The sequence below is a fragment of the Lissotriton vulgaris genome, chromosome 5, assembly GCF_964263255.1.
Source record: "Lissotriton vulgaris chromosome 5, aLisVul1.2, whole genome shotgun sequence".
NCBI classification, from domain to species: Eukaryota; Metazoa; Chordata; class Amphibia; order Caudata; family Salamandridae; genus Lissotriton; species Lissotriton vulgaris.
Window position 1 is genome coordinate 1,279,132,244 of NC_141693.1, and position 25,501 is coordinate 1,279,157,744.

At 45.9% G+C, this 25,501-nt stretch overlaps 1 protein-coding gene across 7 annotated transcripts in view; it reads left to right on the forward strand.

The window, feature by feature from the left end:
- Positions 1–25,501, forward strand: part of PPP1R12B (protein phosphatase 1 regulatory subunit 12B) — an 880,212-nt gene that overhangs the window by 556,611 nt on the left and 298,100 nt on the right. For all 7 annotated transcript variants that reach the window (XM_086923137.1, XM_086923132.1, XM_086923136.1 and 4 more), the window contains one exon: positions 9,950–9,988. In XM_086923137.1, the coding sequence (XP_086779263.1) occupies positions 9,950–9,988 (39 nt within the window). The remainder of the gene's footprint in view (positions 1–9,949; positions 9,989–25,501) is intronic.

Genomic DNA, 25,501 nt, shown 5'->3' on the forward strand with positions numbered 1-25,501 from the left:
GGGGGCGCATAAGAAGGCTTTTGAAGAACAGAGAAAAAGCAAGTTTCTACACTATCTAAAATAAAAAGGTCTGATCTGCTCTTCTTTGAGCTCTAGGAGTGGAAGTGATTCCTAAGGTTTAAAAGAGTAGGTCTCATGTAGTCCCGGGGGGCAAAAAAAGAGAGAATGACTCCACTGAGGAGGAACTGGATGTCTATTTAAGAGTTGATTAGATGGGCCTTTGCTGTCATGAGTAGCTGAGCTAGTCATATATGACCATGTCTCATGGAAGTTTTAGAAATGACCAGGAAGAACAACTGTCTGGTGTCATGGAGCCAGCGTCCACTACAGCATCCTGCCTTGCACTGCTGGAAGATATCAATCTACGAAAAAGTAATTAGAAATGTGATTTGGAGCAGAACACTGTCATAAATAGGCAGCCTCCCGCCCCACTGAACTCACAATTCTCTGACCCCATTTACAGAGGAGCTAGCCGCCAAGTTTTAGACAGCAGAGTCTCAGCTGGCTGCGTTATTAGAAACCTTTCAGCTGGCTGGTCATCGGTCAGAGACCACTGAGTTGGTATCCTGGTGGGCTGGTGGAAAAGCACACAGAAACATACACAACCTATCCCCAAAAACGAACATCCATACCCTATATACAAAAAGACGAAATTAGTAAACGGCTGCCAATAATACAAAAACGCGCATTCACTCAATAATAAAGACCCTACCTCTACAGCTCCCTAGCTCCGGTGCTCTGCTATTATGCTGGGCCGTTAACAAAACATACAACCAAATAAATGCACATTCGCAACATGAAATACCCACCCTCTGTGTCCCTAATCCCGTTGCACAGCTATAGGGCCGGCACAAATAACAAGGTTTACTAATTATACACTTACACACACACACACACACACACACAATTACAGCACTCTTCGGAAACTCGCTATGCGTACCCATGACCCCTGTCTCCACTCAATCTCTCCTGAAGAGAAGTACAACAAATGCAACCATTGCCCATATAGACTCACCCCCCATTCACCTCCTAAAGTTAGGACAATCAAAATGGCTCTGCTCAACTGCAGATCCCTCCCCAAGCACAGCACAGAGTTAAACCATCTAATACTGAACAACGACTTAGATGTGCTGTTCCTCACAGAAACATGGATCAACTCATCCTCCGACCCAGACATAGTTCAAGCCCTTCCTCCGGGCTACACAATTAAACATCTAGACAGACCCCAAGGGTCAGGAGGCGGCATAGCAATCATCATCAAAGCCCACCTTACCTGCCAACTTAAGGACAGCCCAATCCTCGACTGCGAAAACACTCACTTCTCCCTACATCTCTTCCCGGAGAAAACACTGTCGGGTCTGTTAATATGCCGACCCCACTCGGACAGTTCCCTAACTCCCTGGTGGAGACCGCCACTTCCCTAGCCTGTCTATCCTCCAACTTTACGGTACTCGGAGACCTTAACATCCACTTCGATGACCCAGGGAACAAAATAGCTGGTGACCTCAAAGAGGACCTAGCAGCACTCAGCCTCTCCTTGAAAAATTCTCAGCCCACCCATAATAAGGGCCATCTCCTGGACCCTATCTTTTCGAACATCCCGGAACTCACCTCATCCTCACCCCTACCCATCCCCTGGACTGATCACCACCTTATCCTCCTCAAACTTCCAATCTCCACCGAAATCACCCACAATCTTCCTCCTCAAGCTCCCTCTCGCCCGTGGCACAATCTAGACACGGACGCCTGGACCAGCTTGCTGATAGCCTCCACCCCCACCCTGAACCCGGACCCCTCGCTAGCAGACACTCAAATCTGAGATTGGAAGAATCATCCCTGGACGCGGCTCTCCCCGGTAAAAACCTCCCCAGTAAGAGGGGATCTTTTAAGTCTCCCTGGTTCACCCCGGAATTGCGGGAACTACGGAAAAAATGCAAACGACTCGAACGCCTCTGGAGGAAAGATTGGACCCCAAACAGCAAAGAAACCTATAAATCGTCCATGAAGCAATATAAAACCCTTATCAAAAATACGCAAGCCACCTACTATGAAGGGAAAATCCTAGCTGCCTCCAGCTCCTCTAAGGAGACCTACCGCATAGTAAAATCTCTCATGAAAGTTCCCGAACCGCAGCCGGCCGCTGACCCCACCGGCACCAGATGTACCCAACTCGCGGAGTATTTCTCATCTAAAATCCTCAAGATCATTATGACCTTCCCCATACCCCACTCCCCTACCGACTCGCCAGCAGGGCCTATCGATCAAGACGCCCCCGCACTTAAGGCCTTCCTCCCCATCTCCATCGAGAGGTTGGTGACCACTCTCAACCTTGTGAAGAGTGGCTCCCCGGACGACCCGGCCCCAATGAGTAAACTGAAACTAGTAGCCCCTACAATATCCCCTCTTCTCACCAGGCTGATAAATGCCTCCCTTTCCAGCGGGACAGTCCCCGTCAACTGGAAAAGTGTGACAGTACGGGCACTTATCAAAAACCCCAACCTAGACCCCCTGGACCCCTCAGTGGCAGTGATCCTCCTGGACCTGAGCGCTGCCTTCAACACGGTGGACCTCACCATCCTCCTCCACCGTCTCCAAAAAATCGGCATCACTGGGACTGCCCTGGACTGGCTACAATCATTCTTGGAACACAGGACCTTCCAAGTAGCAGACAACTATGGTCGTTCTAAAGCTTTCCCCCTGAACTGTGGGGTTCCCCAGGGATCCTCCCTGAGCCCCACCCTTTTTAATGTTTACATGGCCCCTTTAGACAACATTGCCTCACCATTTGGCATAAAGGTGGTCATGTACGCCGACGACACACAACTAGTCGTCTCCATCAACCAGGCAGACCAATCCATGGAGAACCTAGTCTCATGCCTGCATAAAATATCCAAATGGATGGGCGACTCCAGACTCAAACTTAACGGAGAGAAATCCGAAATCATGCTCCTAGGCGACCCAAACAAACTCCCAAAAACCCTTGCCTGGCCATCTAGCATGGGCACCCCTCCCACACCTAAACAAGAAATCAAGAGCCTAGGCTTTTGGCTCGACCAGGACCTTAGCTTCAGAGCCCAAGCAAGAAAGACAGCCGGGATCTGCTTTGGGCTCATGCGAGCAGCTAGGAAGATCCTCCCCCTCATTCCCCTCCAGTCTAGGAAAATTCTGATCCAGGGCCTCATCATATCGAGACTAGACTACGGAAACGCCTTGTACCTGGGCGCACCAGTAGCTGTTATTAAAAAACCTCAGCACGCCCAGAACGCTGCAGCAAGATTACTAACGGGGACGAATTCAAGGTGCTCAGCTAAACCCTCCCTCAAGGCACTTCATTGGCTTCCCATCCAGGAGCGCATCGCCTTCAAAGCCCTGTGTATCTCCCATAAAATCTTACAAGGCAAAGGCCCACCCATACTAAGACCTCTCATCAAGCCCCACAAATCCACCAGACAGCTCAGGTCGGACTCACTATTTCTGGCCAGCGTCCCCAGAATAAGAAGAGCTCGCACGGGCGGTCGCCGCTTTTCTTACAACGCTCCTAAGCTCTGGAATAGCCTCCCCCTTAGCATCCGCAAACAAAACAATCTGCTTACATTCCGCAGACTACTGAAAACCTGGCTGTTCCCTCAATAATCCCTCCACAGGAGTACTGTTAGGCTGTCACTTTAGCGCTGGGACGCCCGAGGGTAGCTACGCGCTCTATAAATCCGAAATCAAATCAAAATCAATTAAACATATACTAAAACACCGAGCCTACCATACGTTTCCCTAGCTCCGTTACGTTCCAATCGGGACGCACAAATAAGCGTGCTTGGTTTAAATAAACATATGCTAACTAATTAGGATAAGGCTAGACATTATACAAAAGCACATTTGCACAATAATAAAAAAAAAACTTAACTCTCCATTCCCCTAGCTTCACTGCTCTGCTATCGGGCCGAGCCGTCAGAAAAACACATAGCCCAAAAAAACTCAATAACAAGTTACTGAAACAAACCCCAAAAAAACTGTCCGCCATTGAGTATTGAAGCGACCACAATGTTAAACAGCCATTACACAAACGGTAAAAAAAAAGTGCTTACCCAATAATTAAAAGACTCCGTGTACTGCCTCAAGTAAAAGATCCAGTCCGGTGGGTGGGGCCAAAAGGAGACAGGGCGGTTACAAGAAGAGACTAAAAAGCCTGACTCACAATCGAAAGCCAGCGTTTAGCATAAAATATGAAGCCAGCCAATGGAAAGAAGGGGCGGAGCCCAGACTCCACTTCTGAAATTGGCTTGAGTACAAGAATCCTCGCAAAGCGAGCACTGCATGCACGCTGCAACACAGGTCTGCGAGACCTCAAAATAATGGGAAACATGTTTTTTGGACAAAATTCTGGACCCAACCACTAGATGGCTCAATAATGCACTGCATGTGAATCCATAAAATTCTTCAAGCTGCAATACTACATACAGGTAAGAAACTATACGTTATCTGACATTGACATTTTTGCGACTGCTGGCCACGGTTCATTATTCAAGTCTTCTGTTGCAACTAGGTTTCTCAATGGCTTGCTGCACGCCCCCCCCCCCCCCCCCACCCCCCCAAAAGCCATACATCATGCCCCAAATCTAAACTTTGTTCTAACCATCTTAATGTGTGCACTTTTTGAGCCCCTGTACAGTTGCCCTCTTCGGCTATTTACCATCAAGACTTCTTTTCCCGTGGCCATTACATCGGCAAGGAGAGTCAGTGAATTGCAGGTACTCCTGGCATACACTCCTTACACCACTCTCTATCCGTACAAGCTGGTACTCCAGACACGTACCTCCTTCTTTCAGAAGATTGTAACTCCTTTCCATGTAGGCCAGAATGTCACCCTGCCTACCTTCTTTGCTCCACCTCACCACTCCAAAAAGAGGAGACTTCACCGTCTGGACCCAAAAAGAGCTTTCTTATTCTAAATTGATTGCACAAAAGAGTTCCGGGTGGACAATCAACTCTTCATGGCTTATGTAGGATCCAAGAAAGGGAAGGCTGTGCAGAAATGGGTCTTCTCAAGATAGACAGTTTGCTCCATAACTTGTATTTGTATAGCGCACGTTCACACCAAAGGGGCATCTTGGCGCTGAATAACAGATGTTTGTTACCCAACTCAATGGTACATCAAGATCTGCTACGCATTGGCTAAGCAGCAACTCCCTGAGGGCTTGTGCTAATGCTAATGCTAAAAATCTATGACCACTGCTTTCGCCTGCAGAGTCCCTGTCCTGGACATCAGTCAGGCAAGCAACGTGGGCATGTTTGCCCATGTTTACCAAATACTACTGTCTGGACAGTCTGATCCGGTGCAGAGGGCACTTTACCTGTTCAGTCTTCCAGGACTTTCTCATTTACATTGGTCTCACAGACCCACCTCCAGGGAGACTTTGCTTGGGTATATGCTCTATGGTGAGGAATCTGCAGCTAGAAGTCTCTATCAGCTGAACAAGTTATATACCTTTGGTGAAGCCTTATCTTGTAGAAACTCTGTCTAGCCACAGATTTCTTACTAGCCCTCCCATCCTCCCCGCTCTACGAACCGATTTCAGTGTAAGGGACACCCTTCTCAGGGCCTTAATATTTCGGACAAGTAGTCTATTCGATTTGATTCAAGAATTTATATGGCATATATAAACATCCATAAAAGTGGATAAGAGTCCAAACAAATACAAGTGATTAAAACCTGTAGACCTATTCCAAGACCATATTTAAAAATGAATAAATAACTTCATCCTTATTCTCAATATACTGTTAATATACATCAGATCAAATTAATAAAGCTACAGTTCTGCAACATTTAAATAATACTTTTCTGTGCATGAATTGCTTTCAAGATAAAAAAAAGTCCTACGTTAAAACAGACCCTACTGTCATGAAGGGCAAGCATACATTTCAGTGTGGCAATATGTGATCTAATATTCCGTTCTACCAGAAGGGGTTTTAGATAATAAAACCTAAAATTCAAATAGAAGTCATAGAATAAAATAAAATGAAGTGTACTCAGTTGTTATTGTGGTTGTGCACTCTTGGTGTGAAAAGTCGCCAAAGTATCTGACCTCAGCACGCCAGGGTGACACCTATATAGATTTTACAAAAACAGTGGTCCCATACAAAAGGAGTATTCACAACCAATAAATATAGACACAATCGGTTCTATATTAGTTTTGACATGTCCAGCCGGACAGGGGTCTCAATTTTTACTGAATAAGAAATGTACAAGAAGAATTCCTTCAACAGATCACCGTAGGAGGGCACAATCCTGTACCCTTACACTAACAGATCTATACAGTGAAGAAAACGCAACAAAACAGGGCTTTTTTAGGCAAAAGATGCAGATTTCTGTAGTTTTTCAAATATACAGAAAATTCAAACAAGCACCTTCACTTGTATATAACACACAGTTTATGTTTATGTATAAGGTGCACAAAGGTCGACGGCGTTTCGGTCCCACTACTTAATCATGGGGACCATCATCAGGACATTGGTATGATGCCTAATAGTTATAAGCCTCTATTGCCGAGGGCAGATCCCCGGTGTGCACAAGGAGTCAGCGCGAGAGTGTGGGACTTTGTAAGGCGCGCTTGAAAGCGGTGGCTGCCCCGGATCGAGAGCTCATGAGAACCAGCGTCTCAAATTCTGGAGCACAGAGGGGCGGAAGAGCCGGGTTAGTCGGCGTGATAATCTTCTTCACAATGCGGGGTTGCGCATTGTGAGGAAGATTATCATGCCGACTAACCCGGCTCTTCCGCCCCTCCGTGTTGCGGAAATTGAGACGCTGGTTCTCATGAGCTCCCGATCCGGTGCAGCCACCGCTTTCAAGCGCGCCTTACAAGGTCCCGCACTCTCGCTCTGACTCCTTGTGCACACCGGGGATCTGCCCTCGGCAATAGAGGCTTATAACTATTAGGCATCATACCAATGTCCTGATGATGGTCCCCATGATTAAGTAGTGGGACCGAAACGCCGTCGACCTTTTGCACTTTATACATAAACATAAACTGTGTGTTATATACAAGTGAAGGTGCTTGTTTGAATTTTCTGTATATTTGAAAAACTACAGAAATCTGCAGCTTTTGCCTAAAAAATCCCTGTTTTGCTGTGTTTTCTTCACTGTAAAGATGTTAGTGTAAGGGTGCAGGATTGTGCCCTCCTACCGTGATCTGTTGAAGGAATTCTTCTTGTACATTTCTTCAGTAAAAATTGAGACCCCTGTCCGGCTGGACATGTCAAAACTAATATAGAATCGATTGTGTCTATATTTATTGGTTGTGAATACTCCTTTTGTATGGGACCACTGTTTTTGTAAAATTATGCTGCCCAAGGTCCTATGCTGACTCATTTGGGACCCCCTTGTTGTCTTTAATATACCTATATAGATGGCTTGCACATCATTTCTAGCACGACGCGAAGTTGAGCGAAACTACCTACCGGCACGCAGGGGTACTGCTCGAAAACGTGCGGATCCAGTCTGACGCCTAGGGAAATCTGTGGTAAAGTATCTGCGGCTAGATAGAGTATCTACTAGATAAGGCATTACTGAAGGTAAGTAACTTGTTTGTTGCCATTAATATGCTTTCTTAGTGTCTCATTGCTTCCATTGCGCAAGGGGAAAATGACACTTGTTTGCTATAGCACATCATAGGGAGCCTATGGTTACATACTAATTGAATAGATCATTGATTGGAGCCAAGTGAGGCCACCTGGAGGCACTGGAGCGCTATTGCTGGGTTAAAGACACTGGAGTCAGTCAGGCACCTGAAAGGTAGTCATATGTTGGTAAATCTGCGGGACGATGCAGTATCCACCAGAAACATTATTTGGGAAATAAGTAAAGTTTTGAGTTGGAAAACAAGAAAAAGGTCTTTATCAATGTCAGACCGAAACAGGGACATTGGTGCGTGCCATTTTGCCTATCCACTCAGCTGTACCACAATTTTGGGCGAGACCCTTTAATAAAGTGCTGCACAATGTGTCCTGCACTCGAGTTGCACTGTACAGATGTATAGCAGTAGTCCTCCCACCACGTGAATATGGGGAACCACTCTTCTTGCCCTGTCATAGATTGGACTTAATTATTTTGTACTGTACTCAACATTACCTACAGTGTGACTTGACATGACACCGAAACAGTATCTCGTGTTTCATCGCACTACCTCACACCTACTAACTTGGAGGTATTGTATCAAAAATACTACTAAGAGTACATATAAATCAGCTAAGGTAGGTATATGGGTAAGTGTAGGTTTATTGGTGGTCCTGGTTACACGTATGGCATCGGGCAGTAGATGATTAGTGGTAGATCGAGGGATAGGCTTAACAGTAAGTGTTAGAGATGGGTTTAGGGAAACGTTTAGGGTTATCCTTAGGGCTAGGGTTGGTTTAATGTTTATTGTAGATTTTTAGGGTAGTACATAGGTAGGCGTATGTGGCCGGATTAAAGTTTGTGTTGGAATTTAGTTTAGAGTTCATATAGAGCCTTTGAACAAAGTTTAATGTTCTAGTCAGGGTTTAGGATAAGGGGCAATTTTGGTAAGTTTTGTGTTAGGGTCGATGGTCTGCTAAAGTATATGCTTTCACCCAGGAATGAATGTAGTGGCTTTGATGTAAGGTTAGGTTTTGACATGGAACCTACTACAATCTCATGTATGGTTGTGGTATCTATGGTTTAGAGTTTTGGGTTGTCTGTATTTCTTTATGTTACTCTATTGTTATTGGAATGCTATTATGGTTCTTTGGTCTATGTTCTAACTGGTGGGTAAACGTTGCCGTACATTCAGTAGTTCAATAGCCATTTCCTCACAACTACCAGCACAGTGCCTCCAGGTGAGATTTCTAGAAACTCATCAATGTATCCTAAAATATTATTTTTTCCTCCGTTGTTCTACTGTTTTTGTGTTGACTGCTTAATGTATAGTTCCATGATCATTTGTCTTGCAATTCTTTGGGATGCTACCAAGCCTGTTTAAAAATGTTGAGTCTGTCCATTTATATTTGGTTTTACAGTAATGGTTCATTATTACACATCTGGTTTTAGTTAACTTTGACATTTTGTGTATCTTATTGCAGCCATTATTGCGTACGTCTCTCTCCTGAACCTCTCATTATGCTGTGTAGTCAAGGTGTTTAAACCTGCATGGTGCAAAAATGTGTCCACAGCTATTGATGGGAAACTAGTAAATTATTTCCTAGCATGTCCACCACCGCTAAGGAGTCTATTTACTTGTTATCATATCACCATTCCAATTGCGGTATCCTGTCCCTAGGTACCAGAAGATTAGATTATCTCTCAGTGAGTTCAAACAGTAGAATTTGTGTAGTAGTGGTTCATAAAGGAATAAAGTCCAGACAACTCCAGGATGATGTAAGCAGGTATTTAATGGAGCATCCACCTTCTTGAAGATCAGCAGTGTAACGGACTGATCTTCAAGACATAACATGACATGACATATTCAAAGACATACAAGTGAGGGAAGGAACATTACAAAGGAAAGATTCTACCTAGAATGAACATAGAGAATTCCAAGGAGAATTCTCAGCCAACACATAATACTACAATTTGCCTAACCAAACAGGGGCTCACAAACTCCTTGCTAACTAAGGTGCATACATCTGCACAGATGATAGCCTCAGAGAGGCAAACACAGGGCTATATGTCTATGATTCATGTACATGTCATTGTTTCATGTGAGTTTTACAGGAATGAGACAGTTAGGGATATGTGAGCTAATGGCCTGTGACTTTACGCCATGTGGCAATGTACAGAAAGCATCTCCTGAGTTCATGTGTGTATGTACAAGGTAGATATCACTGGAAGAAAACTGCAATATTAAGGGTTTGTGCGTTAATCATATCAGGTGGTCGATAACAGACGTGTGCGTGAAATAAGTACGTTTCTGATTGCTGTACCTCTTTATCTCACTCACAGGAGGAGCCGACTGGTGCGGAAGAGGTGAAGGAGTTACGGGTAGGTCGGAGGTTTTCTTTAACACCGTTGTTAGTGTCTGCAACTGACATTTTCATTGGACGATCATGAATATTTTGTGTGCGCGCGCGGTTGTATGTGACACTGAGCTCGTGAGGGCTGTGATAAATTTTTAGCATTACTACAATAAAACCAGCACGCTAGCTAGGCCATACTCTTCACTGGACATGGTGGTTTAAATTGTTTAGTGCATTAAATTAACGCAACTCCAAACCTGAATCTGTTAACACATATATAAGCAAGGATCTGGGGATCATTTCGTTACTGCATTGAAGGGTTATGAAAAGACTGTATATGGGTGACGCCCACATTTAGATTGTCCATCATGGTAAACGTGAAAGACTGCTTACAGATTGCGCTGTGGAGCAGAGGTGCGAGATGCCCCCCTATTTCAATGTCATTTTGGGTGTCGCCGAAGCAGTCCGATCCTGTATGGAGTGAGTTTTTATGAAATTATTCATTGATTGCGATGGGATTTTTGTTGAAACTTGAAAGCTAGAAGTTTGTGTAAAGGGTGTAAAGGACTCCTAAATCCTTAGAGCAAACCCAGAGAGACTGCATTTCCCCTGCAATGGCACTTTCCCTAAGCAGTACTTTTACTACTATAGTCTACTATAAAAGCACCAGCTGGACTACTTGCCCTCTTAAATGCTGGGCACTCTTCTCCTTACACAGTAGCAAGAAGTATATCCCCCTCCAGTAACACTCGCGGGACTAAAAGAATCCGAAAATGGCGAGTACTCAACTAAGCAGTGGTGAGTACCTCACCTTCGTTTGCAGTAACATGAAACCTTCCCCTACACACAGCAGCGGTTTCCCAACTACCACTACACTGCAGCGGTTCTTAACTCTCACTACCCCTGTCGCTAGCAGTATAGCAACACCAACTCCGAGCATCAGTATCGGGTATACGACTTCCTCTTACAGTAGCTCCTGTAAGTAAGTACCCTGAACGGAACGTTAAACACAATGGCGTAATTCAAACTCTGTGCAATATCTCGCACTATGTACTACCGTATATGGCATAAAATGATGTATCAATGGCAGTGTTCGAAATCAAGTAGCATATAAGCATCGTAATACTCTAAAAATCATCAGAAATAGTGTAATATCTGCACAAAACGAAGGCCTCACTGCCACAGCCGTTCTCCTCACACTTCTCCAGGTGAGCCGATACCCAGCACAGTGTACAAAAGGGTGCTCAGCCTAGCCACAGATGACTACACCTTGACACACCCTACAACATCCTCAGACATAGGAGGACCCTCAAGGCGGGGAGTGTGGAACTTTCACCGTGGCACACTTCCTTTTTACAAAGAATTGGACACGTGCATGAAAATACCGCATGGAACATCTCCCCTTTTCACAGTACATCTCCAGAGTCCATCCTCCCGTCTAAGTTATCACGTGTTAGTTGGTTTGTTGCATGTTTGTGTGTGTGGGCTGTCCTTACTTCCTGTGTGGTGTTTTGTAAAAAGATCTGCTTCATATACATTTGCCTATATCTGAGTTAAAGTAATTCAGGTTTCGCAATGATATTGACAATTGAGCCTTGGTCTGAAGTGGTGCCCCTTTATTCCAAGGTGTCCGTGTTTGTGCTCAATAGATTTGAACTTTGTTGGTTTTAGCGGGATGCGCCTGAGTGAAGGATGATTAACCTTTTCAAATATTTTAAATTGTTACAAAGAATGAGTGGTTTCTGTCCTGTAACTCCAGTTCTGTAGTAGGGGTATCTCTGTTATAGTCATAATCTAGTGAATAGTCCCGCCCATGTGCGCGGACCCCGGAGCAATCAAAAATAATCTCTTAAGCTGTCAAAACATGCAGACCTACAAAAATCCAAAAATATCACAAAAATAGTATAGAAAAAGCTCAGAAAAGAAGAGCTAATGCTCCAGGGTCCTGCTAGCAGGAGCCGGAAAAAAGAACTGAAGGTGAAAGGGACCTGCACTGCATTCTGGGATACTGTGAGGCTTCTGGAAAGTTCTCTTAAAGGCACAGTATCCTGTTTTGAGCCACATAATGGCAGCCTATGGGGCTTGTCTGTCCACTCCTTCCTCTCTATCATTCCAGAGGGTTTTGCTGTTAAAGGCAAGGTTTTCTCTGTGGAAAACCCTGGACAGGCTGTGCTGTTGTAGTTTTTTGGTGGAATTTCTAGTTGAAGTATTGGACAGTGTAGCCTGTGGATATAGGCTGCATTATCTGTCTTTAAATTCTCTCTTAAGTGTCTATGCAGGTCTGCATGTTTTGACAGCTTAAGAGATTATTTTTGATTGCTCCGGGGTCCGCGCACATGGGCGGGACTATTCACTAGATTATGACTATACACAGAGATCCCCTACTACAGAATCTCTTGTTTCATGCAGGCATGGTAGTCTCTATTTGTATGTTATTGGACCGTTTTTTATTATTTTTGTACCCTTTTAATATATATGTTATTAGTTAAAAAAACGTGAAACACATTTAGTAGCTAGTCGACTTCATCTCAAACATAACTACTACATCTCAATACGTAGCAAATGTTCACTATCATCAAATTTTCTTATAATATTTGTGTTTCTAAACAAATTAATCCACCCTACTAGGACCAAATTGAATAAAAGTTCTTCCGGAAAGCTGTTTTATTGTTAATTTATTTCTAATGCATTCAGTTGGTCTTTGCGTGCATCCTCGAAAGACCTTTTCTTGTAAATCTAAATCGAGTTTACTGTCTTTTTGTCATCTGCCAATAGAGGGCAGCAGTGCAGCATGTTGGACAGGACTTGGCATTTATTCATTTTTGCTGGCAGGATAGCTCAGTTGACAACAAATAGCCATGTTGAATGTGTAACCTGCAAGTCCGGAAGTTTGAACCGATCTCGTGCTTCTACTCGGCATTTAATTCTTCCTAGAGGGCCCTGCAGTGCTATAAAACCGACAGCGCATCCGTGCTTTAAACCCTAGTAACCTGTTTTTAGCTTAATAATCCCTTTCATCCTTGTGAAAGGCACCCACCTCTCATCTGATGTACATCGATACAACATGATGTAATCATTGATGCCTGTAGGAATAGATTAATCTACGCTGGGAAAGTATGATGGCCCCAACCATTAGCATACAAGATGTTATCAAAGAAAGCCCCTCTGTCTGGCTTTCCTGGGCCAGAAATTCTATTGCCCTTACCCCTAATTACTCTTAGGCAATAGGCAGTATGCCAGACACTTGTCTGCTATGCCATAAACAAGGTACCCCAAACAGCAGCAGCCATCATATGCCTCGCCTCTAACCTCAGGGATATAACAGATTCCAGGTAATTATGTTTACAGCAGCCAAGACCAGGCTTCACTCTACATAGTGTTCACAAAGGCAGTCTGGTGTTCATTGCCACATAACTGTCTCACGAGGCTCTCGATTCTCTCCAAGATGAGGTTGCTGATACAATTTCTTTCTCTCGCTTTGGGACTCTGGGACTCCTTAAACCTCCTTCGCAGATACCGTTGATTCTCTAAGCTGCCTTGTGGGCCTAAAGTGACCCTGCTGCCTACCCCAGTGGGAACTGGGCGTGTTTCTCTCATGTATCATAGAGCTCAGCAGTGTATGAACAAAGCAAGGATACTATCTAAACATTTGTTAGGGACTAACCTTCCACTAGAGGTCCACCAAAATAGTGTTGCATGCCTGCTCACCTCTGGGGGAAAATATTGCTTGAAACCTGGCTTGCAAGGTTGTAGTTTGAACCACAGGCTTTTATTTGAAAGTGGGATTCTGCCTGTGTGCTAAGTGTCTCATTGTCCTTGTGGCCATAAAGTGGGCTCATACCTGTAGCCCTGCCTTCTGCTACATATATTCTGCAGGAGCAGGATGGACCATGTGAAACTTCCCACTTGTGTGTCACACCAACCCGGTGCTGTGTTTCTTGGTCAGCGAAGATCTGGTCTCCATCTCCCGGGCTGGGCAAGGGTGAATTGACCTTCTGGTCATGGAGCAACACAAAAGGAATCTATTGACACCAGACTCTCTTCAACTTCTCTCTTAAGGCCAACTGGTGAATTTCTTCAGATCACTATCATCAGATGATTTACTCGTTACCTTCTCTGTTTCCCAGTTGACAGGGTCTGCTTCATGTTAAAAAGAGTCACTTTTACTCCTTGTTAGGCAGGCTAAGCATAGTGGGAGTTGGTCTATCTCTCCCACTGACTTCTTAGGCATGTTTGTCTGTGGATGTCTTCAATTATTCATAGTTTCATATAACTTCTAGCACAAGCTCCTCATACTTTACTGGCATATTAAGAAAATGACACCCTCGAATGGCTTATTATTCACAATGAACAAACATAGTTGCAGTGTGTCACTTGGGAAAAAAAGTCCGCTTCCATGAATACAACAGCGTGTTTTCCCGGCAAATGCCGTTTCTTGGATCCTTTTCACTTCCATAGTTAGGTCGTTCAGATGGTAAGGTAAAAAAAGACGTATGTCTCATTAGACACCTTCTAAAATGTGCATACAGTGAATATTCAGGTTTAACTTTTCTTTGCCAAAATTCTCCTGAGGCTGATGGAGAACTGCGAGTTGATCACAAACACTATCTGAAGCACCAGACAATCGAGCACAGACCTGCCTTTGTGGTGGTGCATTACACAGTCTTACGCAGGTTCTGCTGTTTGTAACTGTGTAGTGTCTTGTTTGATTTGGCCTGAACCCAGTGGGATTGCTGTGCATGTGGCTGAAGACTGCAGTAAAAGTAATGTTCAGACGCACAGCCATTGTGTGTTGAGCATTTGTATACCCCTGTTTTTTTAGGCCCACTGGCAAGAAATTCGGGGTAAGCCATGGGCTAGTGAAAGGTTGTCTTAGTGCTTGAAGTACAGCCTTGTGGGTCAGTTGTTAAATGTGGGGACTGGGCTATAAATCGCCCTCGATCGCCTTAATTGTTCTTGTGCATATGTTTTCATTTTCCTACGCATTCGCTTCTTTATCTGCAAAAATGCAATCGAGACACTGAAAGACACCTCTGAGGGTATGCAGGCGACATTAGAATTTGTATATTCCAAATAGTTTTGAATGGATATAGTTATACTTTAGCCACGTTTTTGCACAAGTGTTTTTTGCCAAGCTCCTCCGCAGGCTATTGCAGGGCCCTACTGAATTCTGTTTACCTTAGGCACTAGAAAAGCTTGCTGTAGTTCCCGGAGTGTATAGATTGCTGTTATGTAAACCCATGTTAGATATTCTATCGTTAGGAACTGAGTGATGTAGTGTAGAACATGCAATGTAGATATGTTTTAAGGTAGATCGGTTTTAAGGAGATGCATGTAGCTGTGTGCAACGAACCAGTGGATGGGGGCTTGTGAAAATAAACTAAGTTTCATCTTGGAGTCACATGAATGGCCTCTGTGGACTTCATTACACTTGCATTGTGACACGATTCTTCTTTTCCCTGACTGCTACCATAGAGTGGCCGGGGAGTTATTTTTAACTTTATATGGTATGAGACAGCGCTCCAGAGAGCTCTGACCTGATTGTGGAAGGCATGTCTAGTAACACAAACAAAAAAACGCGTTCACTGTTCGATGTTTATCTGTGGCCATTGCTTTTGTGCAGCGCGAGTGACCACCCTGGCCTGGTTGCTGCTTTAGCTATGTTATATTCTCTGTGCTTCGCTCGCTGGACAGTTTGTGCTCTGTGAAACTCACTGCTCCAAGCCCCGTTTATAATTGCCGGTTGTTTTATAATCGTACGAGGCCAGCCCAGCGGCTGTGACGCAGTGCGTCTTCGGATTCTGCCAGCCGCGTGCAGGTAGCGCAGGACCTGGTCGCGTGCTCAACGCGCGCCCTTCCGCCCACACGCAGCGTGCCCTGTGGTGGAGGTTTGCAGCCTGCCCTTTTAGGTAAAGGTCTGAGCGCTGAGCCTGCTTGCCTAATATGGTAAGGTATGTCCCCAGCACGGCCTGTTCTGAGATGGGGGAATCACATGATGGTGGGAAAAGAGATTAGTGAAGTCGAAACTGTGGAGGTGAACCTCGGGCACATAAACTATGCTGAACAGCCCTTACCCCCCCCCCCGCCCCCCCTCCCCACATGGCCGTCTGTATTTACTCCCTCCCCTCGCAGTGTAAATCCTCTTATTAAAATGGTGCTGCCTTCCACAAACTAGTTATAACTCGTAGAAAGAAAGCACATTGAGAGCATGAGCTAGTGACGGCTTTGCGACCACATAAGTACCGTGTGTGGCCGCACCAGCTCAGACACAGAGCTCCTGCTGTTTTAGATGTCTGTGTTTTGATATTTCGCTGACACAGGACATGCATTTTTTTAGATATATTTATGTTAAACATTGTGCCACTTTTCTTTGAAAAATTACTATTGGGCTAAGGGAGATGATTTTTCTGTCACTTGTAGAAAATAGAACTCTTGAGAGGTATGCGCTGGATGAGTAGACAATCTTGCCCTCCAGAAAGAATGGTGTTTAGAGCAGGCGTGCTGACCCTTGTCCAAGTTGTCCATCCATGCAGCGGTTGAGGATCGAGCCGCCGTGAGGTGCTTGTGCTCGGATAAGTCTGAAGAAAATCTAAGAGGGCGCGTAACAGATATTGTCACCTTTTGGCTCTCTATCAAGTAGCTCAGTAAAGTGACACATTTAAAGTGGGGGAGTTTTCTAAGCATTTTTGATTTGTTATGTCAGGTCGGTAAGTTTTAACATCGGTCTTTTACGTTGCTTTTTGATGCTGTTGGCTTTGGCATTTTTGTACATATAGGGATTTTTATCAAAGGATTCATTCTATTGACCTTGCACCACACCATTGTGTAGTCAGTGGGTTTTGTGAAATACATCATATGTGTTTGACATAGAGGTGTGACTGTCGACTCAAGTAGATACAATCTTGACATATTATGCCTTACTGAGAGGTGGATTACAAATGGTTGCAGACCCATGTTTGCCAGCTCTGTTTTGAGACTTTATTAATGCTATGTTCCAGTGGAATTCAGGGTCTTGGCGGCAGTATTGCAGTAATAATTAATAATACTCTGATAGCCACCAAAACACTCAACAAGCATTTTTGCTAACACTTTATTAAAATGGTTCTTCCAACTACATGTATATGCAATCCTCTTTTGTATTTATCTCCCTTTTAAACCACTACCTTAGCTAGGGGTAATTTAACAAATTATTCAATCAGTAAGAGTATTGTTTAGCGCGCTAATCGCCCCAAGGGGTATCCAGGCGCTATCATGATCTGAGTCTATTAGAACAGCCAGGACTTGAGTCCCCTCATGAACTCGGCAAGGGATTTTGATGTTCGGAGGTAGATAGGGAGGTAGTTCCAAGCTTTGGCTGCAAGGTAGGAGAAGTAGCGACCTCTGGTTCAGGTGAGATGCGTAGGACGGTGGCGAGGGCCAGGGCGGCAGACCGCAGGTGTCTGGTGGGCCGGTGGGAGGTCAAGCGGTTGTTCAGGTATTCTGGTCCAGTATTGTGGAGAGCTCTGTAGGCATACTTGAGCAGCTTGAAGCTTAATCTCTACTTGATGAGGAGCAAGTGCAGGCTACGGAGGTGGGGGGTGATGTGGGCATGTTTGGGCAGGTCCAGGATGATTCTTGCAGCTGCGTTCTGGGTGGTTTGGAGGTGATTGAGGAGGTGGGGGGTGGTTCCGGCATAAAGGATGTTCCCGCAGTTGAGTCGACTGGTGATGAGGGCGCGGGGACGGTTCTCCTGGTGTCGGTAGGGATCCATCTGAAGATTTTCTGGAGCATTCTGAGGGTTTTGAAACAGGTGGAGGCAGTTGAGTTGACCTGGCATCTCATGGAGAGTTCCAAGGTTGCGTGCGTGGGTGGTGGCGGTGGGTGAGGGTCAGAGGGCGGAGGGCCACCAAGAGTCATCCAACGGTGAGGACGGCTCTTCCGAAGAGAAGAACCTCAATTTTGTCGGTGTTGAGTTGGAGGCAATTTGCCTCTCATCCAGTCTACAACTTCGGTCATGGGGTTCTGGTATCTCGATCATCTGGTGGAGTCAGTGTCTTCGATGAGGGGGGGGTATAAGCTGGATGTCATCTGTGTAGGAGACTATGCTGAGACCGTGGCTACAGGTGATGGGTGCCAGTGAGGCCATGTAGACGTTGAGCAGTGTAGGCCTGAATAAGAAGCTCTGGGGTATGCCGCAGATGATGCGTTTGGGGTCGGAGGTGTATGGCTGGAGGCGAATTCTTTGGCTGCGTCCGGTGATAAGAGGATCGCAGTTTGAGGGCGTTACCTTAGATGCCAATGTGCTGGAGTCTTTGGATGAGGAGATGGCGGGAGACAGGTCGAGGAGGATCAGGGCTACTGCTTCGCAGTGGTTGAGGATGGCTCTGATGTAGTCTGTGGCAGCTATGATGGCAGTTGCTGTTCTGTGGTTCTAGCGGAAGACAGGTTGTGAGGGGTTAAGCAGGTTGTTGGACTCAAGGTAGTCTGTGGTTTGGCAGTTGACCGCTTTATCCAGTACCTTGGTCAGAAAGTTTGAGGAACAAGATGCTGCAGTAGTTCTTGAGGTCTGATGGGTCAGCTGTAGGCTTCTTTAGCAAGAGGTTTTACTTTGGCGTGCTTCCAGGATTCTGGGAAAGTGGCGGTGCTGAGCGCTGCGTTGATTATGCCGGTGAGCAGGGGTCTGATTGCTTTGTGTCCGAGTTTGAAGACTCAGTGGGAGCAGTGGTCGGAAGGGGCTCTGGAGTGGATGGAAGACATGATGGAAGTTGTAGTTTCGGAACTGAGGTGTGTCCAGTCAGGAAGTGAGGCGGGAGGGGGACTGGTCTCTGTGGTTGGGGTTTGAAGTTTTTATAGATGTTGGTGATCTTGGAGTGGAATAATTTTGTGAGCGAGTTGCAGAGGGACTGGGATGGTGTTTTTGACGGCATCTGGGGAGCAGAATTCTCTAAAAATAGTAGAAAGTTCCTTTGTGCGATTGGTTGCCTGGAGGCGGGTGGGAAGGGCTGCTTTCTTTGCTTCTCTGATGGCTTGGTGGTAGGATTTGAGGGCCGTTTTGAATGGTTGTCGTTGTTTGAGCCTACTGTTGCGCCATAATCTCTTGAGGGGGTTGCATTTGCTTTTCTCAGGATTGAGTTTGAGGGTGAACCAGCTGGCGTGCTTGTTGGCTCTTCTACTGTTAAAGACTTTGATGGGTGTCATGGCTTCGGCGCTAGTGGTGATGCAATCGGATAAGTGGACGGATGCTTGATTGACGTCGGTTGTGTGGAGTGTGGTGGTGTTGAGGGCAGTTCTTCATTTGGATTCAGTGATGGTGTTCCAGCTGCGGCGGGGGAGTGTTGAAGTGACGGTGGCTTGTCAGGTGCCAGCTATGGTGAAATGGACGATGTCCAGTTCCGTCCAGGGGAGCTTTATAGTGTGGCTGAACTGGATCATGTCACTTGACTTGAAGATGGGGTCGAGGGTGTGTCCGTCGATGTGCATGAAGTTGGGAAAGATCTGTTTGAGGTCTAGGTTGTCCATGGAGTTTATTAAGGTGGCTGAGCTGGTGTCCTAAGGGGTCTTCGAGGTGAAAGTTGAGGTCACCAAGGAAGAGGTAATGTCTGGATTCCAAGGCGAGGTGGGCGGTGAATTTGGAGACGGTGTTGCAGAAAGGGGGGCGGGGTCCTGGTGGTTTGTAGGTGAGGGTCCCTCTGATACTGACCTTGGCGACTGTTTGGAGGTGGAAGTTGAGGTGTTCGATGTCGGGTGAATGGGTGGAACGATGACGTTGGTGAGTGAGATGGTGTTCTTGTTGATGGCGATTCCTCTGCTGGGTCTGTCGGGGCAGTCTCTGTGTGTCATTGTGTAGCCAGTTGTAGTGGCGGTGGCAACATTGGGGGCTTAGGAGTTCCTCTGTGAGGAACACTACATCGGGGCAGGTGGTTGTGATGGTATCCCAGAGTTTGATGGCGTACTTGGCCTACTTGCGGACGTTTGGGAGCAAGCATTGAAGTCTGCGATGGCAGTCGGATATGATAGGGGTATGTTGTTCCGGGGGTTGCAGGTGAAGTTAGAGTGGAGGCAGCTGAAAGCTCCTTCGGTGAGCGGGTGCAGCAGAGGGCACTGCAGTGTCCTGGGCCCTTTCCTCTGAGAGCAATGTACAGTCGGAGGGCCAAGGGTCCTGGTGCTGGGAGCAGACAGGCTTGGCTTATATGCGGCTGCGCTGCGACCGGCTTTAAGTAGCCTGTGGTTGGCTCTGGGGCAAGGCCTGTGACACAATAGCGTCATAGGCAGGACAAATGGTGTCCGGCCGTTTGCACAGTAACTGGTCATGCTAAGCGGAATCAGGAGCAGCGAGGTGAGGTAGGTGATGTCACGTGGGCAACAAAGAGTCTCTGCAGTCTGTCATGCGGGAGAGCGGGGAACAGGCTCACTGATGCCGCTCTGCGGCTATCATTAAGTAGCCTGGGGGTTAGCGGGCAGAGGGTGGCTCAGGGGTGAGGACTTGGACGCATTAGTGTTGTAGCAAGAAAAATGGCATCCGGCCGTTTGCCTAGCAACTTGTCTCCCTATGCGAGGTCAGGCAGGCGATGTCAGGTGGGCAACAGAGTCACGGGAGAAGCCAGTGTTCCAATCTGTCACGTGGGAGAGCGGGGAAGAGGTCATTTATCAAGGTATGTTCTAGGTGGCCTCCACACAGGTTTCAGAGGTTACCTTATTATTTATTTTATTTTGAGTAAGGTATTCTGAGACTTCTTACTGCGGATTCCTCATCTTTTGAGTATTCCCCAAGCATCGGACTGGATCTGGGAACTTTTTCAGTAGTACTTCTGCGTGCCGAAACGTGGTGCTGTGTGCCTCCGCATTAACGCCGCTCTGGTCTGGAAATGACAGGATGGGCTCATGGGCTCTGACTTTGGTTCCTTTCTTTATACGTCATCAGATGCGAAAGTGGAGCTACCTCTCGTCTCTTTGAGATAGCTTTTAAACCAAAACATTTATAGTGCTCAAGTGAAATGTCTCCTCCCATGATAAAACTCTGTAAGGATTGTATTAACCCCTCCCATGCTCGTGACGGAACCGTTCCGTCATGAGCCTCGGGTGGGCTGTGCTGGTGACGGAACGGTTCCGTCACGGCTCGCTCGCCGCGCCTGCGCGGCACGAATTCCGCGCCTGCGCTGGACGTTCTGAAGAGCGGGCGGGCCGTGACAGAACCGTTCTGTCACAAGCACAGCTCACCCGCGGGCCGTGACGGAGCGGTTCCGTCACGAGCACGGGACCGCCGCGCGGCCCCGCCTCCCCCTTAGCGCTGCGGCGGAATAGCCGCCGCAGCGAAGGGACAAATGTTTGCGACAGATCCTCATCAGATTTGCCTGTGGTGCTTGGGGTCGAGCCATGACTCTAAGGCACCGTAAATGTGCATCGATGAACACAAAGACCAGGTGAGATCACAAATAGAAACTCTATACTGGCAAGCACTGTAAGAGTCTGCGATAAGAGCAGTCCAAGTCGAAGGGTCGGTCCCTTTCCCAGTTCAGAAGTCATAGGATTAATTCCTGAGGTCAGGTATCACCGTGCTTCAAATCTTTAGGTAAGTTGAAGAAATAAACACAAGAAATCCAAGCGGCTTACATACTCCTCAGAAGGCTTGAGGATGTCACCATGCCTCTTGATCTTGTTCTCAAAGACAGCCAACACCGAAGCCTATCCTGCAACTTGTCCCACACAACCTACGTTTCTGGTGCCAACTGCAACACCGAGGGAGATGGAAGAGTTCCATGGGGCCATGTTCTGATTTTTTTGGATCTTTACGGGCTCCCTCTGGTGCGCCTTCATGCCCTAAGGAGCTGTAAGGGTCTCCATTTGATGTACTGCCGGTGTGTTCACCCTTGTGTCATTTGGACCCTCTGAATCCACCACTGGGCCTTCTCCGGCTCCTGTTCTTTCTCCAGCACCATGTTGGTTTCAGGAGCTTCTATGCTGACTCCATCAACGCCGGAGAATGAGTTGCCCATTGCACTTTCTGAATCAATGCTGCCATGACCTCAACCAATGCTTCAATTGTCTTCTTTTGAAACTCTATCCCATTTGACTTACCACACCCACAAGGAGGGACACATACTTTGTATTCCTTATATGGCATGGATTCGGGCAATGATTACAATGCGGATGATGATATAGGGCAACCATACCACAAGGACAATTAGTATGAAGACCTTGAAGAAGCCAGCGGCCTTGACACAGTCCATAAGTAGGAACTCCTCATACCCCAGGGTTCTACCACTTATGAGAACACTTCTTAGCAATGGTTAGGCGCAGGGCAACCACAAATTTTGACCTCCACCATAGTATCTTAGAGGTCAAAACCAATGTCTTGACAGAAGTGCTCCAGCTGGAACAAACATCTACTGAGCCAGTCTTACTCTTTAATGAGATTCCTTTTTGAGGTCTGGGCCAAACCAGCCTCTGGTCCACTGTTCAATCGCCAGATTGCAAGACTCCACCTCCCTGTCCAGTGTAACCATGCATTTTTGTCTCAGTATCCCTCCCCTGAAAGCTTGGTGGTGCAGGTGTCTACAAGTCTGACAAACTTGATTACCTTTTCCGACTATTCCCCCTGATAGGGCGACTAATTGAGTGGAGACCTTTGGTAAGAGAGTATTTTCTTCCAGGTCGGCTTTCTGGTCTGAGAATGTAGCTGCATCCTGGCCCCTACTGATACGTTTGGGATTTGTTGGCTTAAAACCTCCCATATTACCCAGAGGACCTCCGACTTATCATAAACCAAGCCATATAGGACAGTTGTAATGCGACCAATTTCACAGTTCTTTTTGGGCTAGACTACACTGATTCCATTGTACGCACCATTGACACCAGCGTCGCCATTCGCCGCCATGCCTCATGGTGATCCACAGTTTTTTCAGGCAATGTCCAATCGTCCCTTATGGACAGGCCCTTTGACAGGAATCGCCAGTTTGTAGACAAGGCAGTTTCTGCTCTGGAGCTTTGCAAGAAGAGCAAGGACAGAGCACACTCCCTCTGCTTACCTGCCTGACCTTGACCGCTGCATCAGCCCAGAGGTACCCTATACCTTCAACCAATTCAGCCCCAGCAAGGTGCCCACCATTTTCTGGACTGTTTGCACTGTGACCACCACCCCTGGGGTTAGGGTTAGGGTTCCTCAGTCCATTGCCTCCTGGCGCTCCTGCAACTCCCAGATGGAGCGACTCCATAGCCCTGACCCCTAAAGAGCACTGAGCTATAACCTCGATTATACCAGAGAACACTGGGTGGAGACTAGCTGGGCGGGGTTCATTGGAGCGAAAAAAGACAAGGCTATGCAGAAGCTGACCACCTCTCACTGGATTGTGGTCTGCACTTAAAGCTGCTTCTCGTCGTCCGAGAAACACTTTGAAAGGACTACAAGCTCATTCCACCGGTGCTCAAGCTGCTACCACTGCACTGGCACACAGAGTTCCTGTCCTGGACATCTGCCTGTCAGCTGCATGTGCATTATTCTATAAGTTTACAAAGCACTACCGTCTGCACAGTCCAGTTCATCAGGAGGGGCATTTCAGCCCATCGTTCCTGCAGGAGTTTTGCTTTGAGTCTATTCGCAGACTTTCCTCCAAATAGGTACTGCTTTGGTATCTATTCAAAAGGTGAGCAATCTGCTGTTAGAAGTCTCTATTTGAAGAACAACTTGGTTAAATTTGGTAGTGCTTTTTTGTAGAGACCCCATTTGACCGCCGATTTCTCACTGTCCTTCCCATCCTCTCCATTCTGTGTATTGAACTCTACTAATAAGATATAAAGTCTTGTATACTGCACACTGGTCATAACCAATTTGCTTTTGGGGCTGTGCATATGGGTCATTTACAGCTTAGAAAGAAACGGATGTCAGTGTGTGGGAATGGCGCCTATATAAGCTCCGCACGTCATTTCCGGAACTGTGTCAGTGCAGATCTATAACACAAAGGTACTGCTGTGAAAGTTTCCGGATCTATTCTGACACCTGGGGAATATTAACAAGGCGAGGCATCTGCAGTTAGATAGCCTGAAAGAGCATTACCAAAGGTAACTAACTTGATCTTCATGCACATGAGCTATCAAGGCTTTCCTAGTGTAACTCTTTGTTTCATTTCTTGTTTGTAAAACTCCTAGGTTTTGTCTTTGTGATGTACATTTTTGTGAATGGCTTCCATACATTAAATCCACAGCTGAACTAAAAGCCTTAGTAGACCTTTTAGAATCTGCATCTGCAATAGGAGTCACAGATAGACTGCATCCAAAGTCAGTGGGAAGTTTTCAGCTGAGTTTGAAAGGAGTCGGGAGTCAGCCATATACAAATTAAAAAAGGAGAGGTGCAAATGTTCATCCCTGTTTTAAACCATTCTCAGGAAAGCTACTCAGAGAAGCTCTGGGTGTTGGAAAGTTCATCGTGTTCCCAAGTGCTTAAATGAATTTTTGTAAATCAATGTGATCAAGTAGGTTCAATTCTGTAACCTTACAGCTTTGGCCTTTTAAACCCAGTGGACTGTATCAAATGCTGCAATTAAATCTACATAAAATAAATGGATACTTAGAATGTGTTATGTGGTGGCAGTTCTTCCTAGGATTAATAGGATTTCTACGTTGTCTTTGCTGCATCAATAGATTTGAAAACATTTCTGAGAATACTACAGTAATTGTTTTTTTTCCAGTAGCCTAGTCTAGAAGAGTTATTAATACAAACCTTAGCAAACAGTTAATTCTCTGATTCAGTCACTGCAATAATTCAGTAGCTGCTGACAATTAGCCTGACCTCACTTGTATACAGGGTGAAGGACTGAACCCGATCTGGGAAGGGTAAACAAAACGTTTGCTGCATTTTGTTAGTAAGGTCTTTATTGCCTATGTTACTATCACATTATCTTTATATACACATTTTGGAGTATGGTTTGTGCTAGGTATAAAATTGTCAATACTGATGCCTAATTTGATCTCTTAATAGCTGCAAAATGCATCGACAACAAAACAATGCACCCAAATGCGCTTTAGTCACTATTTATTTCAAACATTTTTCAGAATATTTACAGCAAACATTTTAATCCTTTTTATACTACAAATTCAATATACACAGTGGGGAAAGGACACACAAAATAGTGGAAAAATTTACAACATTCAATCAATCACACATACTTGTCCATTTATACCTCATACCAGACACATTCAACCTAACAGGTGTACGGCAGGAAACTGTTGTATACTTTGGCCACTTTCTAGGTGGATGCCAGTTCAACCATTACAGCCAAATCCAGACCATTCTGGACTAGGAAGCTCCAACCACCCAGACCTCAGTCAGGGAATTCCTTGGCTTGACTGGGTACTACACAAGGTTTGTGAAGGGGATTGTATCCATCGTGACACCCCTCAGAGAATTCACCTCCAACAAGATGCCCAAGAAAGTGAGCTTGGCAGTTAGCTCTCAAAAGACTTTTGACACCCTGAAAGAGGCAATGTGTGCCTCACCTATTCTCGAGCCTCCAGATTACTACAAGCAGTTCAGTGTGCAGACCGATGCCTCTGAGCTAGGGATAAG